Here is a 26,546-nt window from a genome sequence, read left to right on the forward strand (position 1 = left end):
CAAGATCAAAAGCATGAAGCCAGTTACAAACAGAACATAATTCCCCATTTTGCACACCACAAGCAGATGCAGACCAAACCAGCCTCGCCCACTTCCTTCCCTGGGGACAACGCGCCTGTGGCACTTGTGTATTCATGGGCCAGTTCAGGCCAAAAATATTGACCCCCAAGATCGATTGCAGAGAATAAAAATAAACAAATGCTGTTAGTCCGAAGATGGTCCGTGTCAGTCTTGACCTGTGAGGGAATCCCTCGATCTCAGTGTGCCCAAACCATCAGATGCTTTGTTTGCGAAAGGTAAGGCCCCACCAGATGGAGGCTGCGTGTCTACCTCCTTTGGGGAGGTGCACAGCTCCCCATGGAGATTTTCTGTGCCCCCAAGGGGTCAAGGAGAGAATTTCTTTGGAAGGTTTATGCAGTGGGTGATTGGATGCCGTTAGTACTCAGACAATCTGCTTGGGCTGTAAATCACTGAAGGGGAACAGCCAAACTTCCTGGCCCTCCGAGCCACATATTAAAATCGTTGTGTGGCTGAGAGCCATCGGCGCATACCATGTGCTTCATAAACTGGAAGGTGTTTGTGGGTGAAGATTTGAGAGGTTCCTCAGGGGTCCTCATGCAAAAGGGGACACTCATTAGGGATGAGAACTGAGTCCCAGGTGTCCTGGGGATGTTTGGTTAGGTCAAAGCCCATGTTCACCTGAACCCGTGTTCACCCATTGCTCTCCATAGGTAGGTACTGGGGTTACACAAATCCCCAGTGCACCCTCAGCCTGAGCCACACCTGGATGGTTGGTTAGTGGCTCAAGAATTAGGCGTCAACCTCCTCAGCCCTATGGAAATACCAGGAGGAAATACTGCATCAGTGGTCATCACTGCAAACTGGCCCTGGTCCTCAAGAGGCCCAGAAACGCACGCAGAGGTTCTCCTCTGTGGGACATGAGCTGGTGGTGATGTGTCGCCTGAGTAAGGCTGGTTTGTTCTCTGTAATACTTCATGCTGCGAGTCATTTTCCCTTTTTAAAAACCATTGCACTTCAGAAGTTGTGATAGGTGAGCGGGCCAGGCTGGAACGCTTCTCTGATAGCTGGGAACAGGCCGTTCAACACAGCTGTGACGTGCTGGGAAAGTGCTTGTTGATTAAATCTCTGCTCAGGGCTTTATCCTCCTTCACTCACTTTAAAACTGCTGAAATGAAAACAGAGGCAAAGCAGCAGGCCTCCTGTTTAGATAAGTGATGTCCTTTGTACCAAGCAATCATTTTAAACTGCACTCAGAGCCCATTAAGCTAACGTTTGTTCTCGGTAAGGCATCCTGTCAAGACCCCTTTGGTGCTTGCTGCCGATCTGTTGCTTCCATGCGGCAAAGTGAGATGGAAACCACTTCGTGCTGCAGGTCTGCTCTGCGTCAGCCCTGGGGTCACTTTTGTTTTTTCTCACTGTTGCTGGGACTGATGATTTGTTGTGGGAGTGGTTACAGGGCCTGGGGATGGAGCAGGGCTCTGCAGAGACGGGCATTCTGTGCAGTCATTGCTCTCGTTGGCATTTGACCAGGACTGAGAGCAGGGGAAGGAAGAGCACCGAGCTAAGTGGGAGGAGCGGCTGTGCAGCCTGGTGTCTGCGAGGTGGTATGTGCCATGCCAGCCTGTGCCACTGACAGACCATGTCTCTGCCAGTGACAGCTGGTCGTGCTGGTTGGCACCAGGAAAATTCTTAAAACTAATTTTTCTCTGCCTGCCTTCTGCCTGTTGGGAACTTGGTTTCACACCGCACCACCGAACGTCCCCAAACAACATTCATAATGTGGCTGTGGCTGTTTACCTGCATAATAGTGTTGAATGTTTATTCCACCTCCCACCCCCAATAACTGATTATCTTAAAGCACTTCCCTGTGTGCCTTGGATCAAAAAGGGATCAGGGCCCGCGGAGTGAAAGCCATGGATTAGAATGCAAAGTACACAGAGATTTTACATCATTCTGTTTTGTTCTTTCCAGAATGCATGAACTGCACGAGACTAGCAGATATGACCGAGAGGCTAAACACGCTTGAGGCCAAGGTAAGGATTTTATTGCCTTTATTCTTCTGTTTGGCAAAAATTTCCAAGCGTTGCCAGTGAAAAAGATGAGTTGACATCCCTGGAGAGAGGAGGTGTCTGTCCGTCTGCACAGCAAGCAGGGACAGCAGAGCTCGGCTGGTGTGACACCAAGTGGTGCACAAGGAGAGAGCTGCTCATCTCCATCGCTCAGCTCGGCTCTTGGGATTAATAACCAGAGAGGCAGCTCGTGCTGTTTCCATTTGCTTTACAGCAAGTGCTCTGTGTGTCTGCCTCAAACGAGCCCAAAGGGAGGTGCCTGGGTGGTGCAGGACAAAACACTTGAAGCAGATACAGGCACTCAGCCCCGTCTGTACTGCTGGGGGCTGGTGAAAGATGGGCCTGTGTGAGCATTAATTCAGCTCCTCCTGAATAGTGCTCAGGTTTTGCTCCAGGAACAGCGGGCAGATGGAGCTGTATGATAAATGTCTTGCTTTCAGCTGCTTGGTACCACAGGGACATAAAGCAGCAATTCCCCTGGCTCGGGAAAGAAGCAGACTCCAGTTCTGGTCTTACTCACTCCAACGCCTTGTGGAACCTTACCCTTGTAGGGCACAGAACAGAGCAGTAAGGGCGCACAGATTTTTCGAAAGACAGTTGTTCAGTCTGCTCTTCAATTGCTGTCCGTTCCTGTGTTTTTATCCCTTTTCTGAAGGATGGGAGGCTTTTGTGCGTGCTTCAGTGGAGAAAAATATTAAGGGCAGACCTTCACTTTTTTTTTTTGTTTCTGTTTTTGTTTTTTCCTGCAAATTGTTTTAATTTCTACCTACTGGGATTCAGATGACTTGTTCCAGTCTAGTAACAAAAATGCTGAGTCGGTCCCCTTTGATCTGTGGTGTCCCTGTGCCAGCCCAGTCCTGGCTGTTAGATGCAGTGCTTTGGTTCCTTTAAGGCAAGTGCTGCTCTTATTATTCGTTAACATATGGTTATCAGTGACATAAAAGAATTTGGGGAGAAACCTTTGGTGGGGGGAGGTTGGATGTGTGGTGATTTTGAGGCCAGTGCATGAGATTCTGGTAATTTGGGAATTGTCTGAGCTGAAATGAAGTGAGCAATGTTGTCTGGAACTTCCTCAAAGCCTTCGCAGTTATATTTCACTTCGGGGAAAACGAAAGGGGAGGGGGGATGAAGATGTGGGGAATTCTGTATTGTTCGAGTGGAAACAACTGTTGTAGTGCAAAGGACAAAGATGAGCTGGGCTGTTTCTCGGAGCAGTGGGACCTGGCAGGTGGGTGTTCTTTGGCAGCGGGGAGCTGGAGGCGTTCGGAGAGGAGAGAGGGGCTGGTGACCGACCTCTGTGTGTAGTCTCGAGTCCAAGTAAGACATGGACCAGCCTCAGAGAGATGTAAATCAGCCCTCCCATGCTCAGGCTGTAGCCAGCTCTACCTTGCTTCACTTTCCAGGACTTTCTGTATTTGACTCCCTGGAAATTCATAACCGAAGGCTTGTTCCGAAGTCCTGACATCAGAGCACCTGTGCTCTGCTGGCTTATGCTGCTCAGCACTTGTGCTGCTCACCACTTGTGCTGGATACCAAAGCCTAAGAGGCAAAGGCCAGCCTCAGCCAGGGCCCTGGCAGGCCTTGGCTGAGGAGGAGGCAGCTCCCACCTGCCCAAACCCCCTTGAGAAGTCTTCGACCCTGAGTGAGTGCCCCCAAGTCAGTGGGTTTGTTGTGCAGATATGCAGCTGGTTTAAAGCAGGTGATTTTAGGTTCTTGTCACCTAAAAGCAATCCGCTTTCCGACGTGGGTACCACCTGCCTGATGCCTGTGGTATTTGGGAAGTGCTGCCCACTCGCCTTGTGCGTGGGAGCTCTAGTGAAGGCAGCAACGTGACCTAAGACACTTGTGCAGCAACTGGCATTTGCCCCCTGACTGGCAAACCTGACGTGCTGGTCTCTAGGAAATGCTTTGGATGTTGGCAGCCACCATGCTGCAACCTGCCCTGCATTCAGGAGGGAGCACCGAGCTGGCAGCCAACAAGCGCCGTGTCGACAGCTGAAGGCTTTGCAGTCCTGCAAACCCTTTGACATGAGGATCAGCGAGGCAGGTGTGTGCAAAGCCCAGTGCCAAGATGTGACCAGCTGGACCCCTGAGGGGTTTGGGTACTGGCTTCGTCCCAGCCGTGGCCAAGCAAAGAGCACCTTCCCCCTGCCTCACTGAGCACTTTGGATGACTCAGACTCACAGATCGCAGAGTGACAGCCTCCTGCCAGAGGGACCACTGGAATGCCAGGACAAGCAGTGGCCCTCCAAGTCTCCAGGTAGCCGCAAAGTCTGCAGAATCACAGACATGATCAGCTGGTGGAGCCTGGACTCAGCAGACGAGGAGCACCTCAGTGGTGCTGATCAGCTCCATCAGCTATCTTGGGCATAGCACATCGTGTCTGTGTGTTTTAGTGCTGCAGCACTCTGCAGTCCCGGACACCTCGTAATGCTAAGCAAGTGCTGCTGCTTGGGGCTTGTCTGGCTTGCAGGAAGAGTGCTTCACGCTCTATTTTAGCCGTGCTAAATGTGAGCATTTGTGTGACACCTCATCCTCGCAGAAGTTTAAAAAGTTACAGCTTGGAAAACTAGTGTTTCCAATTTGACCTTTCTCTAGCTAATTATATTCATTTATTTCTTACCCAGTTCTAAAGGCAAGGAAAACACCTTAGCTCTGGGGAGCTAATGAGGCAATTTGTGTTGTTGCTGTGATGGGTTTCCTCCTGACTTTACTGTGCTCCCACAGACACCCAAGCTGGGAGCAAAGCTCATCAAGAGGTTTACTTTTATGGGGGGCAATGAGTTGTCTGTTTGTATTGTGGTGTGCTAAAGATCGTGTATCTGCTAGGAGAGTATATTCTGCAGCACAGCCTAGCAGGGACATTGTTCATCTTCAGGCTTCCACTTCATTTGATAAGCTGTGGGTGCTGTGCAAAAACTGGTGGTGTGTAGCAATTAAAAGCAGAGTGAAGCAACATTATATGAGCACAGATGCTGTACACAGGAGAAATGTGCTGATTCACTCTTTCTTCCCTGTTAATTTAAGTTCAGTTTGATCTACACAGCCATGTAGTGACCTCAGTTGTTGTAATGCAGTAATTGCCAGCACCCTTGAAAAAGGTGCTTACGTTCATGTAGTATTGCTTCTATTCCTGCTCTGGGTTTTGGAGAAAGATGCCTGTTTTGAAACAACTGATGCTCAGTAATGTCAGGACCTGAAGATGCCAGAGTAGAAGCCATATGAGCAGCCAAAGAGTACTTCTATGGTATGATTTTTCTCCTTCAGGCTTTTTTTTTTCTTTTTTCTTTTTTTTTTGGTGGAGTGATGAGTGGAGAAGGTTCACATTCAGAGAAAGACATTTTGTACTAACTCTTACATTTCCTAGGTGGGAAACAGCCAGTTCTGGGGCAGGATTTCCTTCCACAGCCTTCTTTCTTTCCTTGCTTTTACAGCAAGGTAAGAGTACGAATGGGAGAAGTAAACACAAAGATGGATTCCTGTTTTGTTTTTTTTTTTCTGTTTTTTGTTTGTTTATTTTTTTGCCTGTTGGCCCGTTTGCACTTGGGTTGTAGTAAGTAGAAGGAAGCCCATGGTATCTGAATATGCCATTGGTGAAAGTGGCCACAGGATAGCCATAGGATAGCTGTCCTCTGGAAGCTTTCAGTGCTGAAGGGATATAGAAATGTCTTATTGGGTATGAGAAAATACAGAGCTCCTTTGCTGTGCACGGGCTGTGGCTGGAATACCCTGTGTGGGAAACTTGGAGATAATCTCTGGGTTATTTATGACAATCCCAAATGGACGGGGAGTCTGCATTCCAGTGGTGTGAGGGGGGACTTGCAACTGCAGAGTGTAAATCAGAAAAGGTCACCCAGGAATGACATTGCTGCTTTTGCCCTTTTGAATTTCAACCTGGAATTTAATAGATAGGAATATAATAGGAATTTAACGCTGCTTTAATAGAGCAGGCTAGGCACAAGTGAAAAACAGTCTCTTCCTCACACCTCTGCAATGGGGAGAAGGAGCCAAGAGCCCTCCCCAGTATGTGTGAGGATACGTAAAATGTGCCTTTGTCCTCCAGTGGCTGTGAAGGGCAAGTGAACACGGAACAAGCTCAGCCGTGGAAGTAGAGGCTGCAAGTCTGTCGTCTCTTCTTTCCCTCCTCCTCTTCTGCAGGCTACCGCAGCTGTCCCCATAAAAATGGGGGTGTAACAAGAATGGCTCTCGTCTTTCTTAATGCAAGGATGAGTTGGTTCATCCAACTTGTAAGGTCAGCGTCCAAATGAGGTAATAAAAGGAACCCTCTGATTTTTGTAATATGAAAGTTGGAATAGAAAACAAGATACAAGAAAACAGAATGAAAAAATGACTCATTAGGGACAGGACAAAGTCCTCACATGCTTTGTGCCCTCCTTAACACTGCTGCAGGTTGTCCTTGGGGCTGCATGGGAAGTTGCTGCATAAAAGGAGGTGAAGAGAGATGAGTCCGGGCCCATTCTCATCTTTCTCATTTCGAGTTACCCTGTCATCAGCCTGGGATGGAATCGGCCCGCTCCATTTGCTTGATACCAGACCCGTTTTGGTGCCACAGGTTTGAAAGCTTGCTTGATGGTGCTGAGCTTGAAATCTACGGGCTTGAATCTACATCGGGAAGATGGCGCTGAGGCTGGGATTAAGGGCAAGAAAGTGTGCAGGGAAGGACAAAAGCTCCCCCCTCCCCGGTATGCCAAACCTTACTTCTCTCCCATGACATTCTATGCAATGTGATTAGAGCCTCCCACAACCCACTTTTATTTCAAATACAAGGCTTCTCCTTATGCCAGCACGGTTTCTTAGTGGGAATCATGTACAGTCCTTTCTTTCTGGCCTTCCTGAGCCTGATGCTGCCCTCCTGTGACACAGGACAAAGCCCCAACAAATAGTGCTGAAACTCGAGAGAGCTGCAGTGCCGCTCCCACTGCGTGCAGTGCTAACAGGAAAGCAGGCAGCTGCCTAAAGCTTTCTGCTCATTTTGTTCTCCACAAGCCCCAGTTTCTTTTAATAAACCGCACCACGGAGTTATGGGCAGTGTGATATTAATCCCAACTTTCGGTTGGAGCTCGAGCGCAGCATTTGATCTGCGTTGATATAACCCAGCCTTATCTCCTGACACCGCTTTTGAGAAGATCGTGGCATTTCACTCACAGCTTTAAAGCAGGAGATAGCATTACATATCTAGTGTCTGAATGATTCATTGTGTGATTGATAAATGACATGCGTATTTCTTGCATGAAAACAGTCCTTGTAATGTGATTCCCCGTGCAGGAATTTCTGAAAGGTTTTAAAGAAAATCTTTGTACTGTACACAGAGGTTTAATCGATCCGTTGCTATTTCTCTGAAATCACCCCATTTATGTAGCTCAGATTTCCACACAGCACCTTCACGACCCACGTCTTTTGATTACAAAGCACCATTACTTGGAATTTTTTGCTGTAATCATTGTATGAAATGATTTTATATCTGCCTGTTTCTCCAAGCAGCTGTCTGTGATGTTTTATGGGGTTTGTCTTTTCCTTCTCTGATAGGCATGAAACAATCTCCTGCTGTAGTGCAGAAATATTTGCAAAACAGAAGATGTTTTAAGGTACTGTAGCATAGCTGGGAGAAACTCTAGGAGCAAAACCCGAATTGCTTGGCTGTGAGGCTGCTGCTGGTCCCAAAGAGCGGGCTGTAATGCTTGCTTGGTATTTCAAGGACTTTCGTGAATATTCCATGCTGTATATTTGATTGCCACTAGCAGTTATTTATTTACCTTCTGTTCTCAACAGGAAGGTAGTTTAGTAAATCTCTGAGGTTTCCTGGTGACCCTGTGCAGAATCTGCATTTCCAGTTCCAACAATGCATTGAATTTAAGGAGTGTTTAGGCTAGTCAGCAGATAGCTGTAGCAAGAGCAAACTTAAATCAATCCCTATAAAATGCTTAAATTAATTGGTGAGTTTCTGTAAGTCAGGTTTTGTCCTTAAGACTAAAACACATCTTCAAACTGATGTTTAAGAAGGGGAGATGGTGAAACAAAATCTGGTGGGTAAACCATATCAAAGGTCATCTCTGAACTTCAAATCTATCTCCTTGGCAGTTTTCTAGCAAGCAATCATCATGCTTCTGCTGAGGACACTTGAGGCAGTTCAGATACTGGCCTTTCTCTGACTTGGGCATGCTTCTATCTTCCAGAATGACAGTTAAAATCCTTTTATTCTCAAGTCTGGTAATTGTTGGATCTTATTTCTTATCACTGTTGGATTGAAGGAGAAATTGGTCCCCTAAGGCTGTTCCATGTGTTTGGCAAATGCTGTAAATCATTTGCCAGAACCACAAAAAGGCTTCAAAGACCTCCCTCTCCACCACCCCCTCCTGGAAAGTTTTTTAGTTACAGGTTTGGCATTTTTAATCAAATATGTTCGACATTTTCATAAAATAACTTTGAAAAATTCCATTGTCCTTTAACATGCGACTTAATTTGCCAAGCGAATCCTACGTCTGCATTAGGAAATACTGTGAGTATATTTACTACCTGAGAGTATTACATTTGCAAGCTTTGTTTTTCACGAGAAATACTCTTGTGGCCAAAAAGTAGGTAACAGCAAAGGATGTATAAGTGCTCGGATCATTTGCTAACCCTCTGCCCAAAAGTGCAAACTTCACAGATTCACAGATTCACAGATTTCTCTAGGTTGGAAGAGACCTCAAGATCATCGAGTCCAACCTCCGACCTAACACTAAGTACTCCACTAAACCATATCCCTAAGCTCTACATCTAAACGTCTTTTAAAGACCTCCAGGGATGGTGACTCCACCACCTCCCTGGGCAGCCCGTTCCAATGCTTAATAACCCTTTCGGTAAAGAAGTACTTCCTAACATCCAACCTAAAACTCCCCTGTCGCAACTTTAGCCCATTCCCCCTCGTCCTGTCACTAGGCACGTGGGAGAATAGACCAACCCCCACCTCTCTACAGCCTCCTTTCAGGTAACTGTAGAGAGCGATGAGGTCGCCCCTGAGCCTCCTCTTCTCCAGGCTGAACAAGCCCAGCTCCCTCAGCCGCTCCTCGTAAGACTTGTTCTCCAGACCCCTCACCAGCTTGGTCGCCCTTCTCTGGACTCGCTCGAGCACGTCCATGTCCTTTCTGTAGCGAGGGGCCCAAAACTGAACACAGTACTCGAGGTGCGGCCTCACCAGAGCCGAGTACAGGGGCACAATCACTTCCCTCGACCTGCTGGCCACACTGCTTCTTATACAGGCCAGGATGCCGTTGGCCTTCTTGGCCACCTGAGCACACTGCTGGCTCATATTCAGCCGACTATCCACCAATACTCCCAGGTCCTTCTCGGCCAGGCAGCTTTCCAGCCACTCATCTCCCAGCCTGTAGCTCTGCTTGGGGTTGTTGCAGCCCAGGTGCAGGACCCGGCACTTGGCCTTGTTGAACTTCATGCAGTTGACCTCAGCCCATCGCTCCAGCCTATCCAGATCCTCCTGCAGAGCCTTCCTGCCCTCGAGCAGATCGACACACGCACTTAGCTTGGTGTCATCTGCAAACTTACTGAGGGTGCACTGGACGCCCTCATCCAGATCATCGATAAAGATATTAAAGAGGACCGGCCCCAGTACCGAGCCCTGGGGGACTCCACTAGTGACCGGCCTCCAACCAGATTTGACTCCATTCACCACAACTCTCTGGGCCCGGCCATCCAGCCAGTTTCTAACCCAGCGAAGCGTACGCCAGTCCAAGCCACGAGCAGCCAGTTTCTTGAGGAGAATGTTGTGGGGAACGGTGTCAAAAGCCTTACTGAGGTCAAGGTAGACCACGTCCACAGCCTTTCCCTCATCCACCAAGCGCGTCACTTGGTCATAGAAGGAGATCAGGTTCGTCAAGCAGGACCTGCCTTTCATAAACCCATGCTGACTGGGCCTGATCGCCTGCTTGCCCTGCAAGTGCCGCGTGATGACCCTCAAGATAATCTGCTCCATGAGCTTCCCCGGCACTGAGGTCAAACTGACAGGCCTATAGTTCCCCGGGTCTGCCCTCCGGCCCTTCTTATAGATGGGCGTCACATTGGCTAGCCGCCAGTCAACCGGGACCTCCCCCGATAGCCAGGACTGCCGATAAATGATGGAAAGCGGCTCGGCCAGCTCCTCCGCCAGTTCTCGCAGTACCCTCGGGTGGATCCCATCAGGCCCCATCGACTTGCGCACATCCAAGCTCCGTAGCAGGTCGCCAACCATTTCCTCATGGATAGCGAAGGCCACATCCTGCTCCCCATCCCCTTCCACCAGCTCAGGGCACTGGGTGTCCGGAGAACAACCGGTATTGCCGCTAAAGACTGAGGCAAAGGCGGCATTAAGCACCTCAGCCTTTTCCTCATCCTTAGTAACTAGGTTTCCCCTCGCATCCAGTAAAGGATGGAGATTCTCCCTAGTCCTCCGTTTCGCGTTGATGTATTTGTAAAAGGATTTTTTGTTGTCTTTAACGGCAGTAGCCAGATTGAGCTCCAGATGAGCTTTGGCCTTTCTAATTTTCTCCCTGCACAGCCTCGCTACATCCTTGTAGTCCTCCTCAGTGGCCCGCCCTTTTTTCCAAAGATTATAAACCCTCTTTTTTCTGCTAAGCTCCAGCCGCAACTCTCTGTTGAGCCAGGCCGGTCTTCTTCCACGCCGGCTCATCTTTGGGCACGTGGGGACGGACCGCTCCTGTGCCATCACGATTTCCTTCTTGAGGAGCGCCCAGCCTTCCTGGACTCCTCTGCCCTTCAGAACCGCCTCCCAAGGGACTCGGCCAACCAGCGTCCTGAGCAGCTCAAAGTCAGCCCTCCGGAAGTCCAAGACAGCAGTTTTACTGGTCCCCTTCCTGGCCTCGCCAAGAATAGAGAACTCTACCATTTCGTGGTCACTCTGCCCCAGACAGCTTCCGACCACCACATCTCCCACCAGTCCTTCTCTGTTTGTGAAGAGAAGGTCTAGCGGGGCACCACCCCTGGTAGGTTCACTGACCAGCTGCGTCAGGAAGCTATCTCCCACGCTCTCCAGAAACCTCCTAGACTGCTTTCTCTGTGCCGTGTTGTGTTTCCAGGATATGTCCGGGAAGTTGAAGTCCCCCACGAGGACAAGCGCCGACGATTTTGCAACTTCTGTCAGTTGCCTATAAAACTCCTCATCCGTCTCCGCATCCTGGTTCGGCGGTCTATAGCAGACCCCCACCAGGATGCTAGCCTTGCCGGCCTTCCCACGGATCCTAACCCACAGGGATTCAACCTTATCATTCCCAGCTTCCACTCAACTCTCAGTCAGGAATTCTGGTGGAGCTTCATAACAAAAATAGGATCATAAGAGAAAAGTGGCTCGAGGTCCTTTTCTCATCCTGCACCAAGGCAAACAAAGAAAGGACCAAACCTCTGACTTTTTCCAGTTGTGCTGCTCTCTTCTAGCAGCTTTTCACGTGGACCCCAGCACAGGAGGAGAGCGCAGGAGGCATCTCAGCCCACTGGAGCTGGCCGATGCGAACGTCTCAGGCAGAGCCGAGGGCTTCTCACCTGACAAGAAGCAGAGAGCTGATCTCAAAGCCATTGCTGAGAACAGATGTTACTTTCTGGAGACTGACTTCATCTCAGGCTGGCCTGGCTCCACGTCCGTAACACTGCTACATCCCCAGCAGGTGACAAGCAATAAATTGGGCAGAGAAGAATGATGTGATTTTGAGGGTGGAAGGTTATAGCTGCAGTTTATTTTTATCAGGTGTTTTAAAGTAATGGTGGGGAATCCGATTTCACTCTGAGCTCCTTTGTGTACTTCACTCTGCAACGAGCTCTTAGCACGGCACTGGGAGGATTGCTGGATCCTTTCCACATCCACCTCCTTCCCCTGGCTCTCAGGCGCCGGGGTGCCAGTAATGGCTGGCTGCGCAGCCGTACAGCAGCGAAGGTGAACCCCCAGGTGGTGGCAGCAGCAGAGAAGCTCCCTGGGTGCCTCTGAGGGCAGTGACCCGGTGAGCGAGTGCCAGTCCTTGTCCTGCTGCAGCCTGAGAGGCAAAGCCTCAGGGGTCTGATGGTCTGCTGGGCTTTGCCTTGGTTTCACCTGAATTAGTAGGTTAGCCCATGCTCTTGTGTTGTCTCTGCTGTGATTCCCCCACAGAAGATACCTGCTCATGAAACAGTCACTTTTTGCATTCTCTTTTTTTGGAAGTGTTGTAGAACTGTACAAAGAAACCAAATACTTCAACAGAAAGAGCATGGGCTGCATCACCTATGGATTGGCAGAAGCCCTTGGTCCAAATTTCTGTCTTCAGTGCAATAGCTGATGACATCAACCTTACGTTTTGGTCTACGCTGGGTCAGTCCAGTGACATCAACTATTGCTCCCTACATAATCTGTCAATATTGTGAGAACTCCTCCATGCACTAATTATCTTGTCCCCTTTGGCTGTAGCCTCTAAGATGCTATAGGGATGAAGTCACCCAGATTCTCTCTGGGTACCCGGTTCATCAGATTGTAGCGAACTCTTACCGAATGTCTGTTGGCTTTTGAAACCAATAACTGTGTCTGCATCGGAGCTTTGCATTCACAGGTTTCATAATGCTACAAGAGAGATACGGTTCTCCATCAGGCTTTGTAAAACTCCCTGTTTAGCTCTGTGTCTGGATGAATGATTAAAAAACTCTTACATTTTGCCAAATAATTTGCTATAAAGAAAGATATGTCCAACAAGTTATGCAATTACCATTATTAATCAGCTTGTGTCTTTACAAGATCAAGAGAATCTTATTTTACGCTGGAATTTTTAGCTGATGAGCTAGGTTCATGCACGTTTTTTTTCCCTCCTTTTCAGAAAGAGATGGAGGGGAGTTCATTCTGTCAATGCTTCAAGACAGCAAATATCCCCTGTTTATTAATTAATAATATCCATCTGGATTGTGTCAAATGATCCCCCTGCATTTCCATGGGTTTTTATCCAAAGAAAAACACTCTGAGCCCTGTTGTATCAATTTTGAAATCGTTGGACGCCCGGCTGTTCTTTCCTCATTTCTAGCACCTACTAGTTACAGGACATCAGGAATGCAAGCAGAGGACAGATGATGGGAGGAGGCTGTTTTTGTGAAATCTTCTTTTGATGTGTGGGAACAACCAAAATAGGGTTCTTGAAAGCCACTGTAAGCCAAAAAAATCCTCAGACACTGAACATCTCAAGAAGATGAAAACCTTCCTCCCATTTCCATTGTCCCTGGGCTGAGCTTTTGATCTGACGCAAGAAATGTGGTATGTGTCTGAAGTTCAGAAAGTTTATGCTGGCAAATAGAAGAGGGGGAGTTGGGTTGAGTAAGCTGGGACCGAGCTTCAGGCACGTAACACTAACGTCCCTGCTGAGGGCCCTACGCAGAGGAGAGCCAGGCTTCGAGCCGCGGGAGAAGGGCGAGCGCCAGACGCTGTACAGAGGTGAGCCCGGTGGCTCTGCGGGGCTCGGAAAGCCCAGGGGTGACTTTTGCAGGCAATAACCTCTGCCTCTGGCGCTGGCCTGCGAGCTGCTCGGCCAGGGCAGTGCGTCATCCCTCCCGCGCTCCCTTTGCCTTCGCATGCCGGCTCCTGCGTCGGGCCCGTCTCCTGCGGCGGTGCTGGCAGGGGATGCGGCCCCAGCGTTTCAGATCCTTCCAGCTTTCTGACCCAGTTCAGCTGCATCTGAGAGGTGGGGTCTGGAAACCAGAGGCAAGCCCTCGTCTCATGCTGGTGGGACCTCTGCTGCCAGAGGCTCCGGTTCAGCGCGTCCATTTAGGCTCAGATTTGACTTTTTGCTTCTGTACGTGCAAAAAGACAAAAGCCTGAGTGCTTTGCTGACTTGAGGCCATCCTTCCCCCTTGCGCAATGCCGTGCAAACTGGGAGGAAAGGCCTTCGTGTCTTATGCAGCGATCTGCCCCCCTGCCACCACAAGCAGCACCACAGGTGCTGCCCCTCGGGAAGTTCCCTGTACCTGCTTCTGCACGGTTGGGCGACTGTCGCGATCCTTGGCATCAAGATGCATGTCTTGGTGTCATTGGAGTGTTTTGTGCCTCACTCTCCTTTTTTTTTTTTTTTTGGTAATAACATTTGCATTGCAACTAGTAGTAATAGTAACAGACACGGGCACTGCTGAGGATTCCCAACCAAAGCTGTGCGTTCTTCTTCAGTTGGTGTTAGCCTTCTGTCCATCTAACCCTACTGACAAGCAAATACCAAGACTTTAATACTGGGACTTTAATACATTGCACATTTTGCTAATTTGCTTTCTGGCTGTGAGCCCCTGTGGTATCATTTTCCAGCAGTTTACTCAGAAGGCTAGAAACTTTCTTTTTTTGTTTAATGAAAGTGGGAATTCTCCTCGAGTCCCTTGACTACGGCAATGGCAGCTTTAAGAAAAACAGAACGTGACAGAGAATAGATGAATGGCTCCAATGCTATTGTAATAACGCCGAAGGACCCCGGTTGTGCTATGTGCTGTGCTAGCTTATAAAAGGACACTCCTTGCTGAAAGAAGTGTGTATGCTTTGAGATTCTGAGTGTGACTAAATCCCTCGTGCTTTTCCCCCTTCGCTTTGGCTCTCTAGATCTCACGATGTGAGCTGTCCTCTTGCTGTTTTACATCTTCTGGGCACATTTTCAGTCCTGATCATAAAAACTAGAATTTCTCAGCAATTTCAAGTCCAGAGACTTCCCAACCTCTATCACTTTGTGCCCTGGGAAAATAAACTTGTTACGATGGCTCGATGACCAGGAAGTATACATAGTCAGCGTATAAAAGAGCACACTACATTATTCTGTGCATGCCTTTAAATCTTTTCCGGCGTTTATCAGCAGAGCACTCATTTAAACCATGTTTTTTTAATGAAAAGGATACCATTGCCACTGTTTAGTGTTGATTATGTGGTAACACGTTTTTATTATCACCCATAAAAATGATTTGGAGCTGTTCCACTCCAGATGCAACCTTCGGCCGAGCTGTGCTAGCTCCACGCACGCTGCCCCCAAGGCCATGGACCCCGCAGCCTGCTGGTCTCTGCCCAGTGCTGCTATCACTTTCATGGCACCTCTTCCTGCAGCACTGCAGGACCATGGCAAAATACCGCCCAAGACAGCCCGTGTCGGTCTCTTTCCCCCAGCAGGAGCATCCTAACCCTGGCCTGGCTGTGGCCCCTCTCACGCAGCACCCCAAGGCGTAGTTTTGCCTCTCTTGCTGAGTGTACTTTGGCAGCGGCATCCAGGTATTTTGCTGGGGAAGCAGGAGAACAATATAATAGGATAAATTGATCCAGAGAACGTCTTTAATGCTCACTTGAGTCCCACGTCAATGGGAATTAAGCATGCTCGTGGTAAGGCACATGCCTGAGTGTTTGTTGAACTGATAGCACGCTTCCTTCAAAGCCTGACAAATAAATTACTGGGCAGAAGCACAGCGGTGCGTGAGACACTCTGAACTGATTCCTTCCTTGCCTGGCATCAGAGAAGCCTTTTGGATAGAAGCAGGGCTCGTGGTGGCCTAATTCCTCTTTGCCTTCTTATTAGTATTAAAGTGAGGCTCTTGGACCCATTAATAAAGAGGAGGAATTTTGTTTGTTTGCAGCAGCTGAGGTATAGCTCCCCTGCACTTAAGCTAGCTCCCAGTTTAATTAGTTTCTGATTCACTCCTGTCAGGCCAGTGCATTCTGCAGGAAGTTCATCATTCCTGGCATTGCTGTAATACTGGCTCTCACCAGGCCTTGTAATAAATAAGTGATAAACCCTGTAATAATTGCAAGTTAAAAAAAAATGAGTGGAGCCAAGTCACTCTCATTTATAATTGCAGTGTGACTTCATTATGTAAAGACGAGTGCAGCATGTAAAAGCTGAAACTTCTAGGGATTTAGTGGAAAGTTTGAGCTGCATTCTCTTTTATTTCCCTTATCCGTAAATCAGTATTTGGTTAGGTGGTTTCCAAACAGGAAGAAACAGTGCTATAACAAATCACTTGGTGCACTGCTCAAACCGTTTCCCGGTGAGTTTGCTGGTTAGGTGGGATGTTTGCATCAAAACTCTTGTTCTGGGAGCCTCAGCCCTGCTCCGGGATGGGCATCCCGCATCCGTCCTGGGCAGGCGGCAGGGCTGCTGCTGCATCCCAAGCGCCGCTGATGGAGCCATGATGTCTAGCAGCTAGATGATGCCTAGCGATTGGGATAAAACTTGTTTGCAGCAGAGCATGGGGGCTTGGCAATCCAGGCCAGCGGTCCCAGTGGGTTGATAATTGAAGGGATAGTTTTGCTTTTTCAGAAGACATCTGCAGACTGCCTCGTTATGCCGTCCTTGCTTAGTAGCTGGGAAGATGGGGGGAGGAAGCATACAGGTTAAAATATAAAAACTATTTTATAAAGAATCGCATTTTGTAAAAACTCTAACAAAAACGTTGATTACAAATGGCAGTGATGGTTCCCGCGGGCTTCACTTTAACTGAGGTTGTCAGCGGGCAGAGTCCACCTGCATCTTCCCTCCCTCCACTTCTAGGAGGATTTTGCAGCCGTGCTAAAGCCTCATTTCCAGTTTCATACGGGCCACCAGTGGCTGGGGGAGCGCAGCTCAATGAACAGCAGTCTGAATCGTACGGGGAAAACGGAATTGCTCTGCCAAGGAGCTTAGGTTGTAAATGGCCCAAATAGCTCAGGGACGCACATTGGGATGGGGATTTATTTGAAGGTAGTGTGTTTACAAGGTATAGAAGCAGTTGTGAGTTTTAATAATATCCTACTACTGCTAAGCAGAGCTTTTTGAGGAAATTGCCTCTTATTTGCTCCCAAATTAAAGCATTTCAGCTCTTTAAAAGCTTCATATTCTCTGTCTTGTTAAATTCATTAAGCATTTGTCCTGTGGCCTGCAGCCAGCAGCTGTCCTGAGGCACCTCAGGCTGCCACCCAGGACATCCCACGGCCCCTCACATTGTACCAGCTACCAGCTCAGTGATTTCTGACCCGATTTCAACCGAGCAGTGAGAAGCTGTGTCCTCACTCAGCTCTGTTCCCTGGGTTCCCGTTCCTTGCCAGGGACACAGTTGCACTGGCGGCTGAATCTCTGCGAGCAGCGAAGCCCTCTCTAAGGAGGGCATGCAGCACTGCGTGGGAACCTCTTGCAACATCACCCGGCTCATTTCTGGGGTAATTATTGCCTCTTCCAGAAAACCAATGGAGCTTTAACACCAAAACCCTGCAGTCTGTGCTGTAGAGTTATCCACAGCTCCTGCTGGCAAGTAGAGGAGTTTCAAGACCTCTCGGAACTGAGACCATGAGTGAAACCATCCCACTGACCTTGCCTGACTTCTCTGCATCCCCTACCTAGATCCTCCTGCTCGAAGCGGCGGAGCGAAGCCCCCCGTTAGAAAACAACCTGCCAATCACTGGGACGACAGCCACCTGGTATGATGACTTGCTGCCAGATGCCTTTCCCCTGCTAAATCCCGGGACCGTCTTGAGGAAAACGGTGGGACCCGCTGGTAAGCACGACCTGCTCTCTGCTAAGTTGGTCACCCCACATACACGGTTCCTGTAGGGTGCCTATGAAATAGGCCGTGCCGATCTGACGTGGTGTTGGAAGCCACACAGGAGAGGGGTTGGAGGGAAGGGCTGCCAGCTCCTTCCCTCTGCTCTGTAAAGGTTTTCTAACTCTAAGGTTTACTAATGGGATTTTTTTATTATTTTTTGTGGGCATGTTTGCTGCCATGTGCGTGACCCAACAGGGAGCCGTTGGTGCTGTGGGATGAGTGTGGGCAGGCAGCCTTGCTGACACAGGTGGCTCAACCTGCTATTTGCTTTGCACCCTCACCATTGTACCTTTGGCCAGGCTGCAAGTGCTCGCTGCAAGGTGGGATTGTGCTCAGCAGGAAAAGCACCCTGCGGAGAGGCAGCTAGAGAGCCTTCATCCTCAGTGTTAGGGTCAGAACCCGCATTAGGTAGCTCCAGAGACATCGTTCCTCCAAACCAGGGGCTGTTCAATCTAAGGGTTTAACATTGCTTGTGTCCCTGTGGATCTGGAGGCCTGGATAGATTGAAACATTCCAGAGGAAACTCCAGAGAGCCAGCAGGGGGACAGGGGGACCATTTTTATTCACCTACTGAGCACTAAATGCAGTGTTCCCCCATGGGGAGTTGTGTGGGGCGGCAGAGCACTGGGCCAGGGGTAATTCTTGCTTTTATTAGGAAGAAAAACTTTCCCATGAATAGCAACATCAGTTGCACTCTGCATTATATTTTTTAAATTTACCATAAACACAATGGGCTGTTTTATGATCCCTCTTGTGGCATGAAAAAAAAATACACTTACAAGAAATCTCCCTCTGAGCCCACTTGGCTAGACAGATCACTACGCATTGAATTTCCTTGACCTTGGCATTCTCAATTCAAGATCCCTGCTCTCTGCTTCCAAAGCCCTGTCTGTCAGTTGCTTTGCTTGCTCCCAGAGCAGTTCTTTATCCTCTGTAGGGCCTACTTTCCTTTTTTTTCCTCTTTTTTCCCCCCTTTATTTTGTCAGAGCAGTTTATTATGGCAGCCCTTCATGACTGCAGCAGACTTGGAGCAACCAACATAGACCAGATGTCGTCCATGTTTATAATTTGACAGGATGCCACAACATGGAGGGAGGTTCACTAACAATATGTTCTGCAAAGTATTTTCAGAACCACAGCGACGGCTGCCAGGAACTGAATTAAAGCAGTTTCCCCCAGTGTCCATTATGTGCTCACTCTGCCTCCTCCATGTCATTTATTTTTGCTGTTGCAGTATCTCTGCACCTGCACCTGTTGTACTGAAGTCAATCTAGCAGAAGTACTGACGACTCTGTCCGTTCCACTCAAAGTCCTCTCCTCTCCGAGGCTCTGTACACGCGATAATCTCCTCCTGCTCAGCAAGGAGCGATGAATGCCATTCCCCCAGACTTTTGGCAGTGCTGCAGAACAGAACAATCTCTTGTAGCACTTGCATCGGGTTGACTCCATGGCCCAGTATCAGCACCGTCTACCCCGGCAGTAAATCCAGGTAGCTAGTGAGCACCTCCAAAAGCCACAACGTTGTTGTCTGAGCTGTATGTGAGTGCTCTGTCTCCTCGGCCAGACTGCCAGGCTGGGTGCACAGCCAGCTGCAGGCATTACAGTCCTGCCTGCCTTCTTCCACCAGGTTTAGTCCTTACTCATTGTTGCCCTGTATTTTTCTAGCCTTGATTTATTTAACCTAGTGTAGAATAACAACTCCAGCATAATAACTGGGAATCAGGCATGCACTGGGGCATTTCAGGTCAGGACGATGTCTTTCAGCAATTAGAAGTAATCAGTTAAGTTGCTTATTGACATGTAATTGCCTCCTCGATGCCCCAGCTGAGCTCTGCGGACTTCAAGTGCTTGCTTTGCTAAGGAGCTGTGGGGATGTTTCACGGATCAGGGTTCACACTTGGCTTCCTTCCCTCCCAACATCAGTTTGTATCTACAATTCAAAACCAGCCAAAAAATGCACTGGGGATTCTGGTGAAATGGGGGGAATTTCATGCAGTTGGTGTAGGGTGGTGGGGACTGCCCCTTTTTTCATGAGTTCAGCATGGTTCTGTCACTTGCTGCTTCAGGCTCGCCCCAGGTTCACTTGCAGTGATTGCAGACCTCAGGAGATCTTTCACTAAGTGTGATTGTAGATTAGGTGGAAGTCAAACTTGAGTGCCCTGTGTGATTTGGGGTTGTGGAAAGCTATGCTTCTGTCCCTCCCATCCCCTTCCCCAGCATGTTTTGTGAAATACTGCCTGCTTTGCCCCCCTTCTACTCTTTCAGCCAAAGCAAATCCAAGTCCCAGTTTGCGTGCTGCCAAATTTCTAAACCCGATGGACTGAGGGCAGGATCTTGGTGCCTAGCACAAAGACGGGTGATACGGACTGGCTGCTTTGAACAATGAGAGTGTTTCTGGATGACCTTATAGCTCTAAGTTGGCTGATGCCTCTCCAGGCTGAGGTCCAGGAAAACTTGCTACTGTTTCTTGGGGTAGCTTTTTCTTTTGTGAGTGGCAGGGTCCAGAACAGACAATCATTTAAAAGCAATCAGAGTTGTTGAGACAGCTGCACCGCTGGCCTTTCTGATCAGCTTGTTAATCAACAGGATACATTTTACTGAGAATTAAGAAAATATATATGCTCTGCCTGAGCCAGTTGGCAGCAAAAGACCTAATTTTTTATTTTTCTTTTTTAACCCTCACCCTCTTAATTAGAGCCTAAAGGACACAGAGGTGCAGAGGAGCAGCTAATACCGCAGGGTAAGTGAATAGTTTCTGCTATTTCCTTTTTCAAAGCACAAAATGTTGCTGTGCCCGGTCCCGTATGAAATATATCCCAAAAAGCAGAAGCATCCTGTGGCCAGGAGTCCTCAGGAATTCGGAACCTCACAGACACAGAGGGGCTGGATTTCTTCTTCGGGTTTTATTTGATCACGGGAAGCAGAACACCAGGTTTATCATCTTGGAGACGTTTGGTTCCCCCGGCACACGAAGGCTGGAAAGCGCTGCCCGAGGGAGAGGCAGTGCACTGAGGGACACGCGGCAAGAGCAAATGGGGCACACACTGAGTGCAGGGTGAAAGCACCGCTATTATCTCGCTGGGATTGCCTGCCAGGGGCACTGAAAGCTGCTGGTGATGGTCAGGGCATTGATTTGCTGAGCTCTGTTCAGAGAATAACGTGCTCCTGTCCGTATAGACAAGACCTCGGGGAAAGAAGGGGAACAGGTGTTGTGTTGCAGGTTAATGACAGGGCCGGGAAGAAAATCAGGTCTCTGCACGTCTGATTTGGTCACAAGCAGTAGCATGCTTACCCTCAACCTTTTTTTTTTTCCCTTGGGTTTTTCTTTCATTTATTTTGGGAAATGAATGCTTTCCAGGGGCTCCAGCTCTCTGAAAGCAATGAATGTCACTGCAGCAGAGCTGATTTATGCCAGCTGAAGATTTGGCCTGTTTGGTTTTCCTCCCACTTTTTCCCTGAATTCTTCCCTCTTTCTTCTCCATTTTGCACTTGTCTCTTTTATGCTGGTAACGCCATTTGTCACCAGTATGAGCATTTGCCTGACACGTTACTCAGTGCTGCTTCTCCCAGCCTTCCCTGTAGCACTTTCCACCTTCAGGGAAGCAAGTGCCAGCTCCTTTAAAGCTCCGCTGCTGCAGCATGATTGAGGATGCTAGCAGCAAATGATTGCTCCTGGTCTGCAGAGGTTCACAGGATTGATTTATAAAGGTTGAACTGAAGGATTGAGTCTGACTTACACGACTGAGGAAACGTTCTGACCCATGCTCAGCACCACAGTGTGTCACGCTTGCAGAGCACTGTTTCTGCTGTTCTTCCCTCTGTGCTGGGAAGGATTTGCTGTGCTAAAGTTTGGGGGTTTTGGTAGGGTGGAAGAAGCTGTTCACGTTTCGCCTAATGGTCCTGCTCTGTTAAATGGGCTCCTGATCACCTGCCTGAGCTTGCCAAGTACAGCATCCGCTGTGTTGGGTGGGATTTTAACCCAGACCCATTAAAACAGCCTCTCTATTCATAGAAAGGTCTGCAGTTTGTGTCCTGTGGGTAAGCAAATGGATGCAAATGAAAACCTTACCTTAATTCTTTGTTCAGTACTTGTATTAAATTAGACCTTCATTGATAACAGAATAAAAGAAAAGTGCAGGCATGTGCTCCCACACATAACCTTTGAAAATCTCATTTCCACAGTCTGTCAGGTTCCACCATGGATTAGAGATGGATAGATTTCATTTTTGTAAGAAAAATATATTTTAGTCATCTCTCCAGAATGGCAATAAAAGAAGAGAGGAAGGGAATCTTTCAAGGGGTCTGGTATTTGGGATTTTTGCTTTGCTCTGAGAAATGCAGACAGTTTGGATAAAAGTCGGGGAACAGAGTTTTGTGCCCCAAGTAGGCTATCCCACACCTAGGTTGGAAACTGAATCCAAATGTTGGAGCTGCAAATCCTGTGAGCTTTGATTTTTATTATGTAGCCTTGTTCCCTTTGGGGCAGGCATGGAGGAGCTAGCTGGCCAGCGTGCTTCCTTTTCTTCTTCTCTCCCTCCATTCCCATCCATCCTCTTCCACTCCCCACCTGCCACGGGTTCTCCTGGCACTGGTCTCGGAGGGGCCAGTACCTCTTCTCATACCAGGGGTGGGGAAAGATGCCGACTAAAAATAAATCAAAATTTGATCTGTGCTCTGCTGGGTTATGCTCATATGTAACATATAGACTAAAACTTGAAATCTGAATGCACCAAAACTTGGATTCAGGTCTTCCTCTGGCTATGTACTGTACGTCTGCCACCACTGTCAAATACTCCGAGCTAGACCAGAAACCAGGAACCTGTGACTCTCCTGACTCTGTCAGTTAATGTCTTTATTGTAACCATTAACCACCTAATCGGAGTAGACGGGGTAACTCGCACACCTCTCTGAGGTATTAAAGGCTTTAGTGAGGTTTGCCCAGTATTTAAGTATATCTTTCCAAAGCAGCTACTGCTTCTGTGAACAAAAGACACAGAGTGCTTTTCTGAAAAATACTGTAAAATTGCCAAGTGTTGTTTCTGTTTTGATAGTGTAATGGAAGCAGCACTAAAGGCTTATTTATTGTCACCAGAAATAGTCACTTTCAGATTACGAACGCTGCCTGCACCTCTCTTAGGCTTACAGGGGGTCTGAGCAGCCATGCCAAGCCATTGCATAAGTGGTATTGCCAGGTGGGATTGCTCAGCACCCTGCTTATTGGTATAAATTAATAACATCTAGTTACTTCAAAAGCGCGGGTGCATTCGTTTCTGTTGGCAATGAAAAATGTTTGTGCACAGCATGGTGCACTCAATAGATAAATGGAAACAGGGGAAAACAAGGAAACATCTTTGATGCAGAATCTCTGGCTGGTCCGTGTAGAAGAGCCAGAGCAAGAGGGAGACAGGGTTTGATTTGCTTTCGTGAATATATTTTGTGTATTTTGATACTTTGGGACTGCCGTGGAGCTGACAGACTCATCTGGATGGCACTAGCAAAGGAGGGCTTCAGGGACCAGCCAGCCCAGAGCTGCTCTGACCCGGCGAAGGGGCAGCTGCGGGCTCAGGTTAGCTTGGACCAGCACATCCCAGCTGGAGGAGCATGTCCTGCTGGCTGGTGGGGTTGGACCTTGGGCGTGGGGATGCTCCTGTGTCTCTAAAGACTGGAGGAAGAAGTGGGGAAGCAAAGTCCAGTCTGGCTTTTCTCCCCTACATTACTGGCTGGCTCTTGCCACCAGAAACACCCCATCTGTGTTATCTGCACCAAGCTGCATTTCTCCCCCTTGCATCTGTGAGTCCCTCGCCTCTGGTTTCCAGGTTGCTAAAGACCTTCAACGTCCAACTGATTTCCTCTCTGAACGTTTTCAGGGCTGCCAGGACAGGTTGGTCCTCCAGGCCCGGTTGGACCAACTGGTCTTCCAGGACCGCCGGGGCCAAAAGGCGAGAAGGGACAGCCCGGTGAGAGGGGCCCAGCAGGGCCACCAGGTAAGTCAGGGAAGGCAGTGCCAGCGTGCTGGGATGTATTTCACTTTGTGCAAATTGTCTGTGCAAATAGATCATAAAAGGCTGGGAAACACACAGTGTTGAGCATCTTTGGTTTATATTAAATCCATTCCTGCAAGTCCCCTGGGCACTGAACTCAGCCAGCAGCCCTTACAGTGGGTAAGCAGCTGCATGCAGACCTATGATGGTCCCTGGGATTTCCCAGAAAGCAGAATAGCAGGATCATGTTTCCCCATCCTGCTCAGGAGCTGTGAAAACCGGTCTCTGATCTGTCGGCCTTCGGAGAAGAACATTGCCTGTTCAGCCTTCTCACTGTGTGCCTGTTCTAACTGCCTTTTTTCTCCACCATTTGTGTCAAGCTGTCAGATGCCAGAATGTCAAACTAATGATGCTATTGTACGTTAAGGGAAAAGGTTATGAGACCATTTTTTCACAGTACACTCCATTTCTGAGCTCGGAGACTTTCTACATCCCCAAAATGTTCCTAAATCTTTTGATGAAGGTGATACTGCACAATAGGTGTCAGACCTCAGCCTCTGAGCTTTGCATGCATTTCAAAGGCCGTGCCTTGTAAATCTGAGCTCAGGAAAGATTTGAAACTTGGAGCATGTCTTAAAATGTGAGAGCAGCCTTGAACGGTTTTTTGGCATTTTCTGGCAACCCATTAATGGCTAAAGTCTGGCCAAGGATGTGTCTGCTTTTTGGTTTCTCCATTTGCAACGAGAGCTTTCCAGTCCCAAAGGAAGCAGAATAGATTTGCTGCTGAGTTTCTGTTGTTCGTTCTATGCTTTCCTGGTGGCAAGGTGACATACAGGTGTACGTGCAGGGGAAGAGAAAAAGCTGTGCTTGCTTTCAAGCCTTGCTGCCTTTAGTTTCTTGCTCAGTCTCAGGGAGAGGGGAGATTTTACTCTTTGAGGAATTAAACTTTGTGGCACCTTTGAGCCAAGCAAGGCCGTGTGCTTTGCAGAGGAAGAAGCCAAAGGGAATTAGGAACAATTTCCCAATTTTCCATATTTTTTCCCTTGAGTCACACAATTGCAGTTCAGGATAGAAACCCTCTGTTTATTAGTAGGACAAGAATGTGCTGTGAAAATCTCAAGCCATGGTGGGACCAGATGAGAGGCTATCTGTTACTTAACAGAAACAGTTCTGAGACTGAATTGTCATTCCTTTCTCTTGTTGCTCTGCATGTTTCACACCTCCATCACATCCGGCAGTGATGGTTATTTTTAGGTAGCATTTCTCTGCTGTCCTAGAGGAATCATCACCATCAAGAATCTCTTCTTTCCAGGAGTGAATGGGCTTGTTACTGCTTTTTACATGGTAGCACCCATCAGTACATCTTCAAATGCACTAACAGATCCTCTCCTGCCTTTGCACAGGGCTATTGGGACCTCAAGGACCAAGAGGACTTCCAGGAGAAACAGGGATCCCAGGTCCCCCAGGTCCTCCAGGGCCACCAGCCACCCCAAGCCTCCCTCTTACCTTCCAGCAAGGGGTTCTCTACTCACTTCAGCCCACAGCTGAAAAAGAAAGTAAGTCGCTTTCACTGTTCCCATTTTTTTCTGGTACATCAGCAGAACGGACAGGCACGGAGCAGCTCAGATCTTCCTCCTACCTGGCTGTTGGGCTCTGCCATAGCCCTGCCTTCCCTGGGAGCAGCCAGATGAGCTGCCTCTGTCGTGTGGGTCTCTTGGGTGTTCCTGCTGAAGACAAAACATGTCAGAAGTTAGGTGGTGGGTTCACCTCTCCATAGCAAGGGACTAAGTCGCTGCTCTTCTACAAGCATCAGTGAGTACAGGGCTTGGGGGACTCATGTTTGTTCCCTGTGCCTGGTTTTCTGGGTTTATCATAGCTTTGAGGAGGCAACTCAGTGTCCTTTAAGCTTCCATTCAGGTAGCATCAGGCGAGAGACACATGGGTAGAGACATACAGCGTGTCTGTCCAGTTAGGTGCTGGTGCAATGAACTTGCGTGGTTGTAAGACCTCTTGGTGCTGCTGTCGAAGTGTTAGGGTGCTCAGGGATGCTCAGAAATGCACAACTACTAAATGTTTGCAGCTCTGAAATTATATAATGTAACAAGGACATCTGTTAAGTGCAGCTCTTTTCCTGCCCCCGCAGACACGTCTCCCCACCTGTGTTTCTGGCACAGCAACTTTATCCCACATCCATGCAAAACATGGAACTGCGGGCTCAAAAGCCCAGACCAGCACTGTAATTTATCTCTTCCCTATGGCTGGAACGTCAGGGTTTCCTTGAGCCTATGGTGATTTAAAAATATATTTACTTGATTTGTGTTGTGCGTGGCAAGAAAAGGCTTTCTTGGAAATGCACATCATGCGCTCTTATCTGAGCAATCCTATCTGGGCTTGATCTGATTTCTTCTGATCTGGTGTTGTATTGCTGGCATCTAATAATGATAAAGCAGGACTCAGATGTATCTCTGCTTGACTTGTAAACCCCTGGAGCCCCAGCTCTGCCTGGTCTCCCGTCTCCACTCCCCCAGACTTCAGCTGTACCTTTTCCCCAGCCCTTCTGCTCATGTCCAGCTTCAAAGCTCAGTTGTATTGCTTGCAGCCAAGGATTAGTAAGTCTCCCTGTATCTGACAGTTTTCTAGAGCTTTCCTTTTCCTTCCACCCACTCCCCTCTCCAGATTCCTTTTCTTGAAAGTGAACAGATGTATTTTTAATTAGGGAAGAACTTCAACAGCTCTATTTCATATTCAGTTACTTAAAGCGTATGGGCAAGATTAAATTAATTGTGGTTCAATGCAAAGGTTTTTCCCAAAACACAGACTGAGCTGCTGCGTTCACAAGCCTTATAACGGGTAAGTTTTGTGCTAGTCACCTCCCTGCCTTACACCAAGCAGTGGCAACATTGCTTGGTGCCACTCTGTGTTCAGCCTTTTATTC

At 48.4% G+C, this 26,546-nt stretch overlaps 1 protein-coding gene across 7 annotated transcripts in view; it reads left to right on the forward strand.

Moving 5' to 3' along the window:
• Positions 1-26,546, forward strand: part of COL26A1 (collagen type XXVI alpha 1 chain) — a 176,625-nt gene that overhangs the window by 126,523 nt on the left and 23,556 nt on the right. For 6 of the 7 annotated variants that reach the window (XM_048068115.2, XM_048068117.2, XM_048068118.2 and 3 more), the window contains exons 4-8: positions 1,993-2,054; positions 17,429-17,582; positions 20,326-20,370; positions 23,498-23,614; positions 25,015-25,167. In XM_048068115.2, the coding sequence (XP_047924072.2) occupies positions 1,993-2,054; positions 17,429-17,582; positions 20,326-20,370; positions 23,498-23,614; positions 25,015-25,167 (531 nt within the window). Of the gene's footprint in view, positions 1-1,471; positions 1,626-1,992; positions 2,055-17,428; positions 17,583-20,325; positions 20,371-23,497; positions 23,615-25,014; positions 25,168-26,546 lie in introns of those variants that run through there. The other variant, XM_048068121.2, reaches the window with a different exon arrangement.

The sequence above is a fragment of the Anser cygnoides genome, chromosome 18 (genome assembly GCF_040182565.1).
Source record: "Anser cygnoides isolate HZ-2024a breed goose chromosome 18, Taihu_goose_T2T_genome, whole genome shotgun sequence".
NCBI lineage: Eukaryota > Metazoa > Chordata > Aves > Anseriformes > Anatidae > Anser > Anser cygnoides.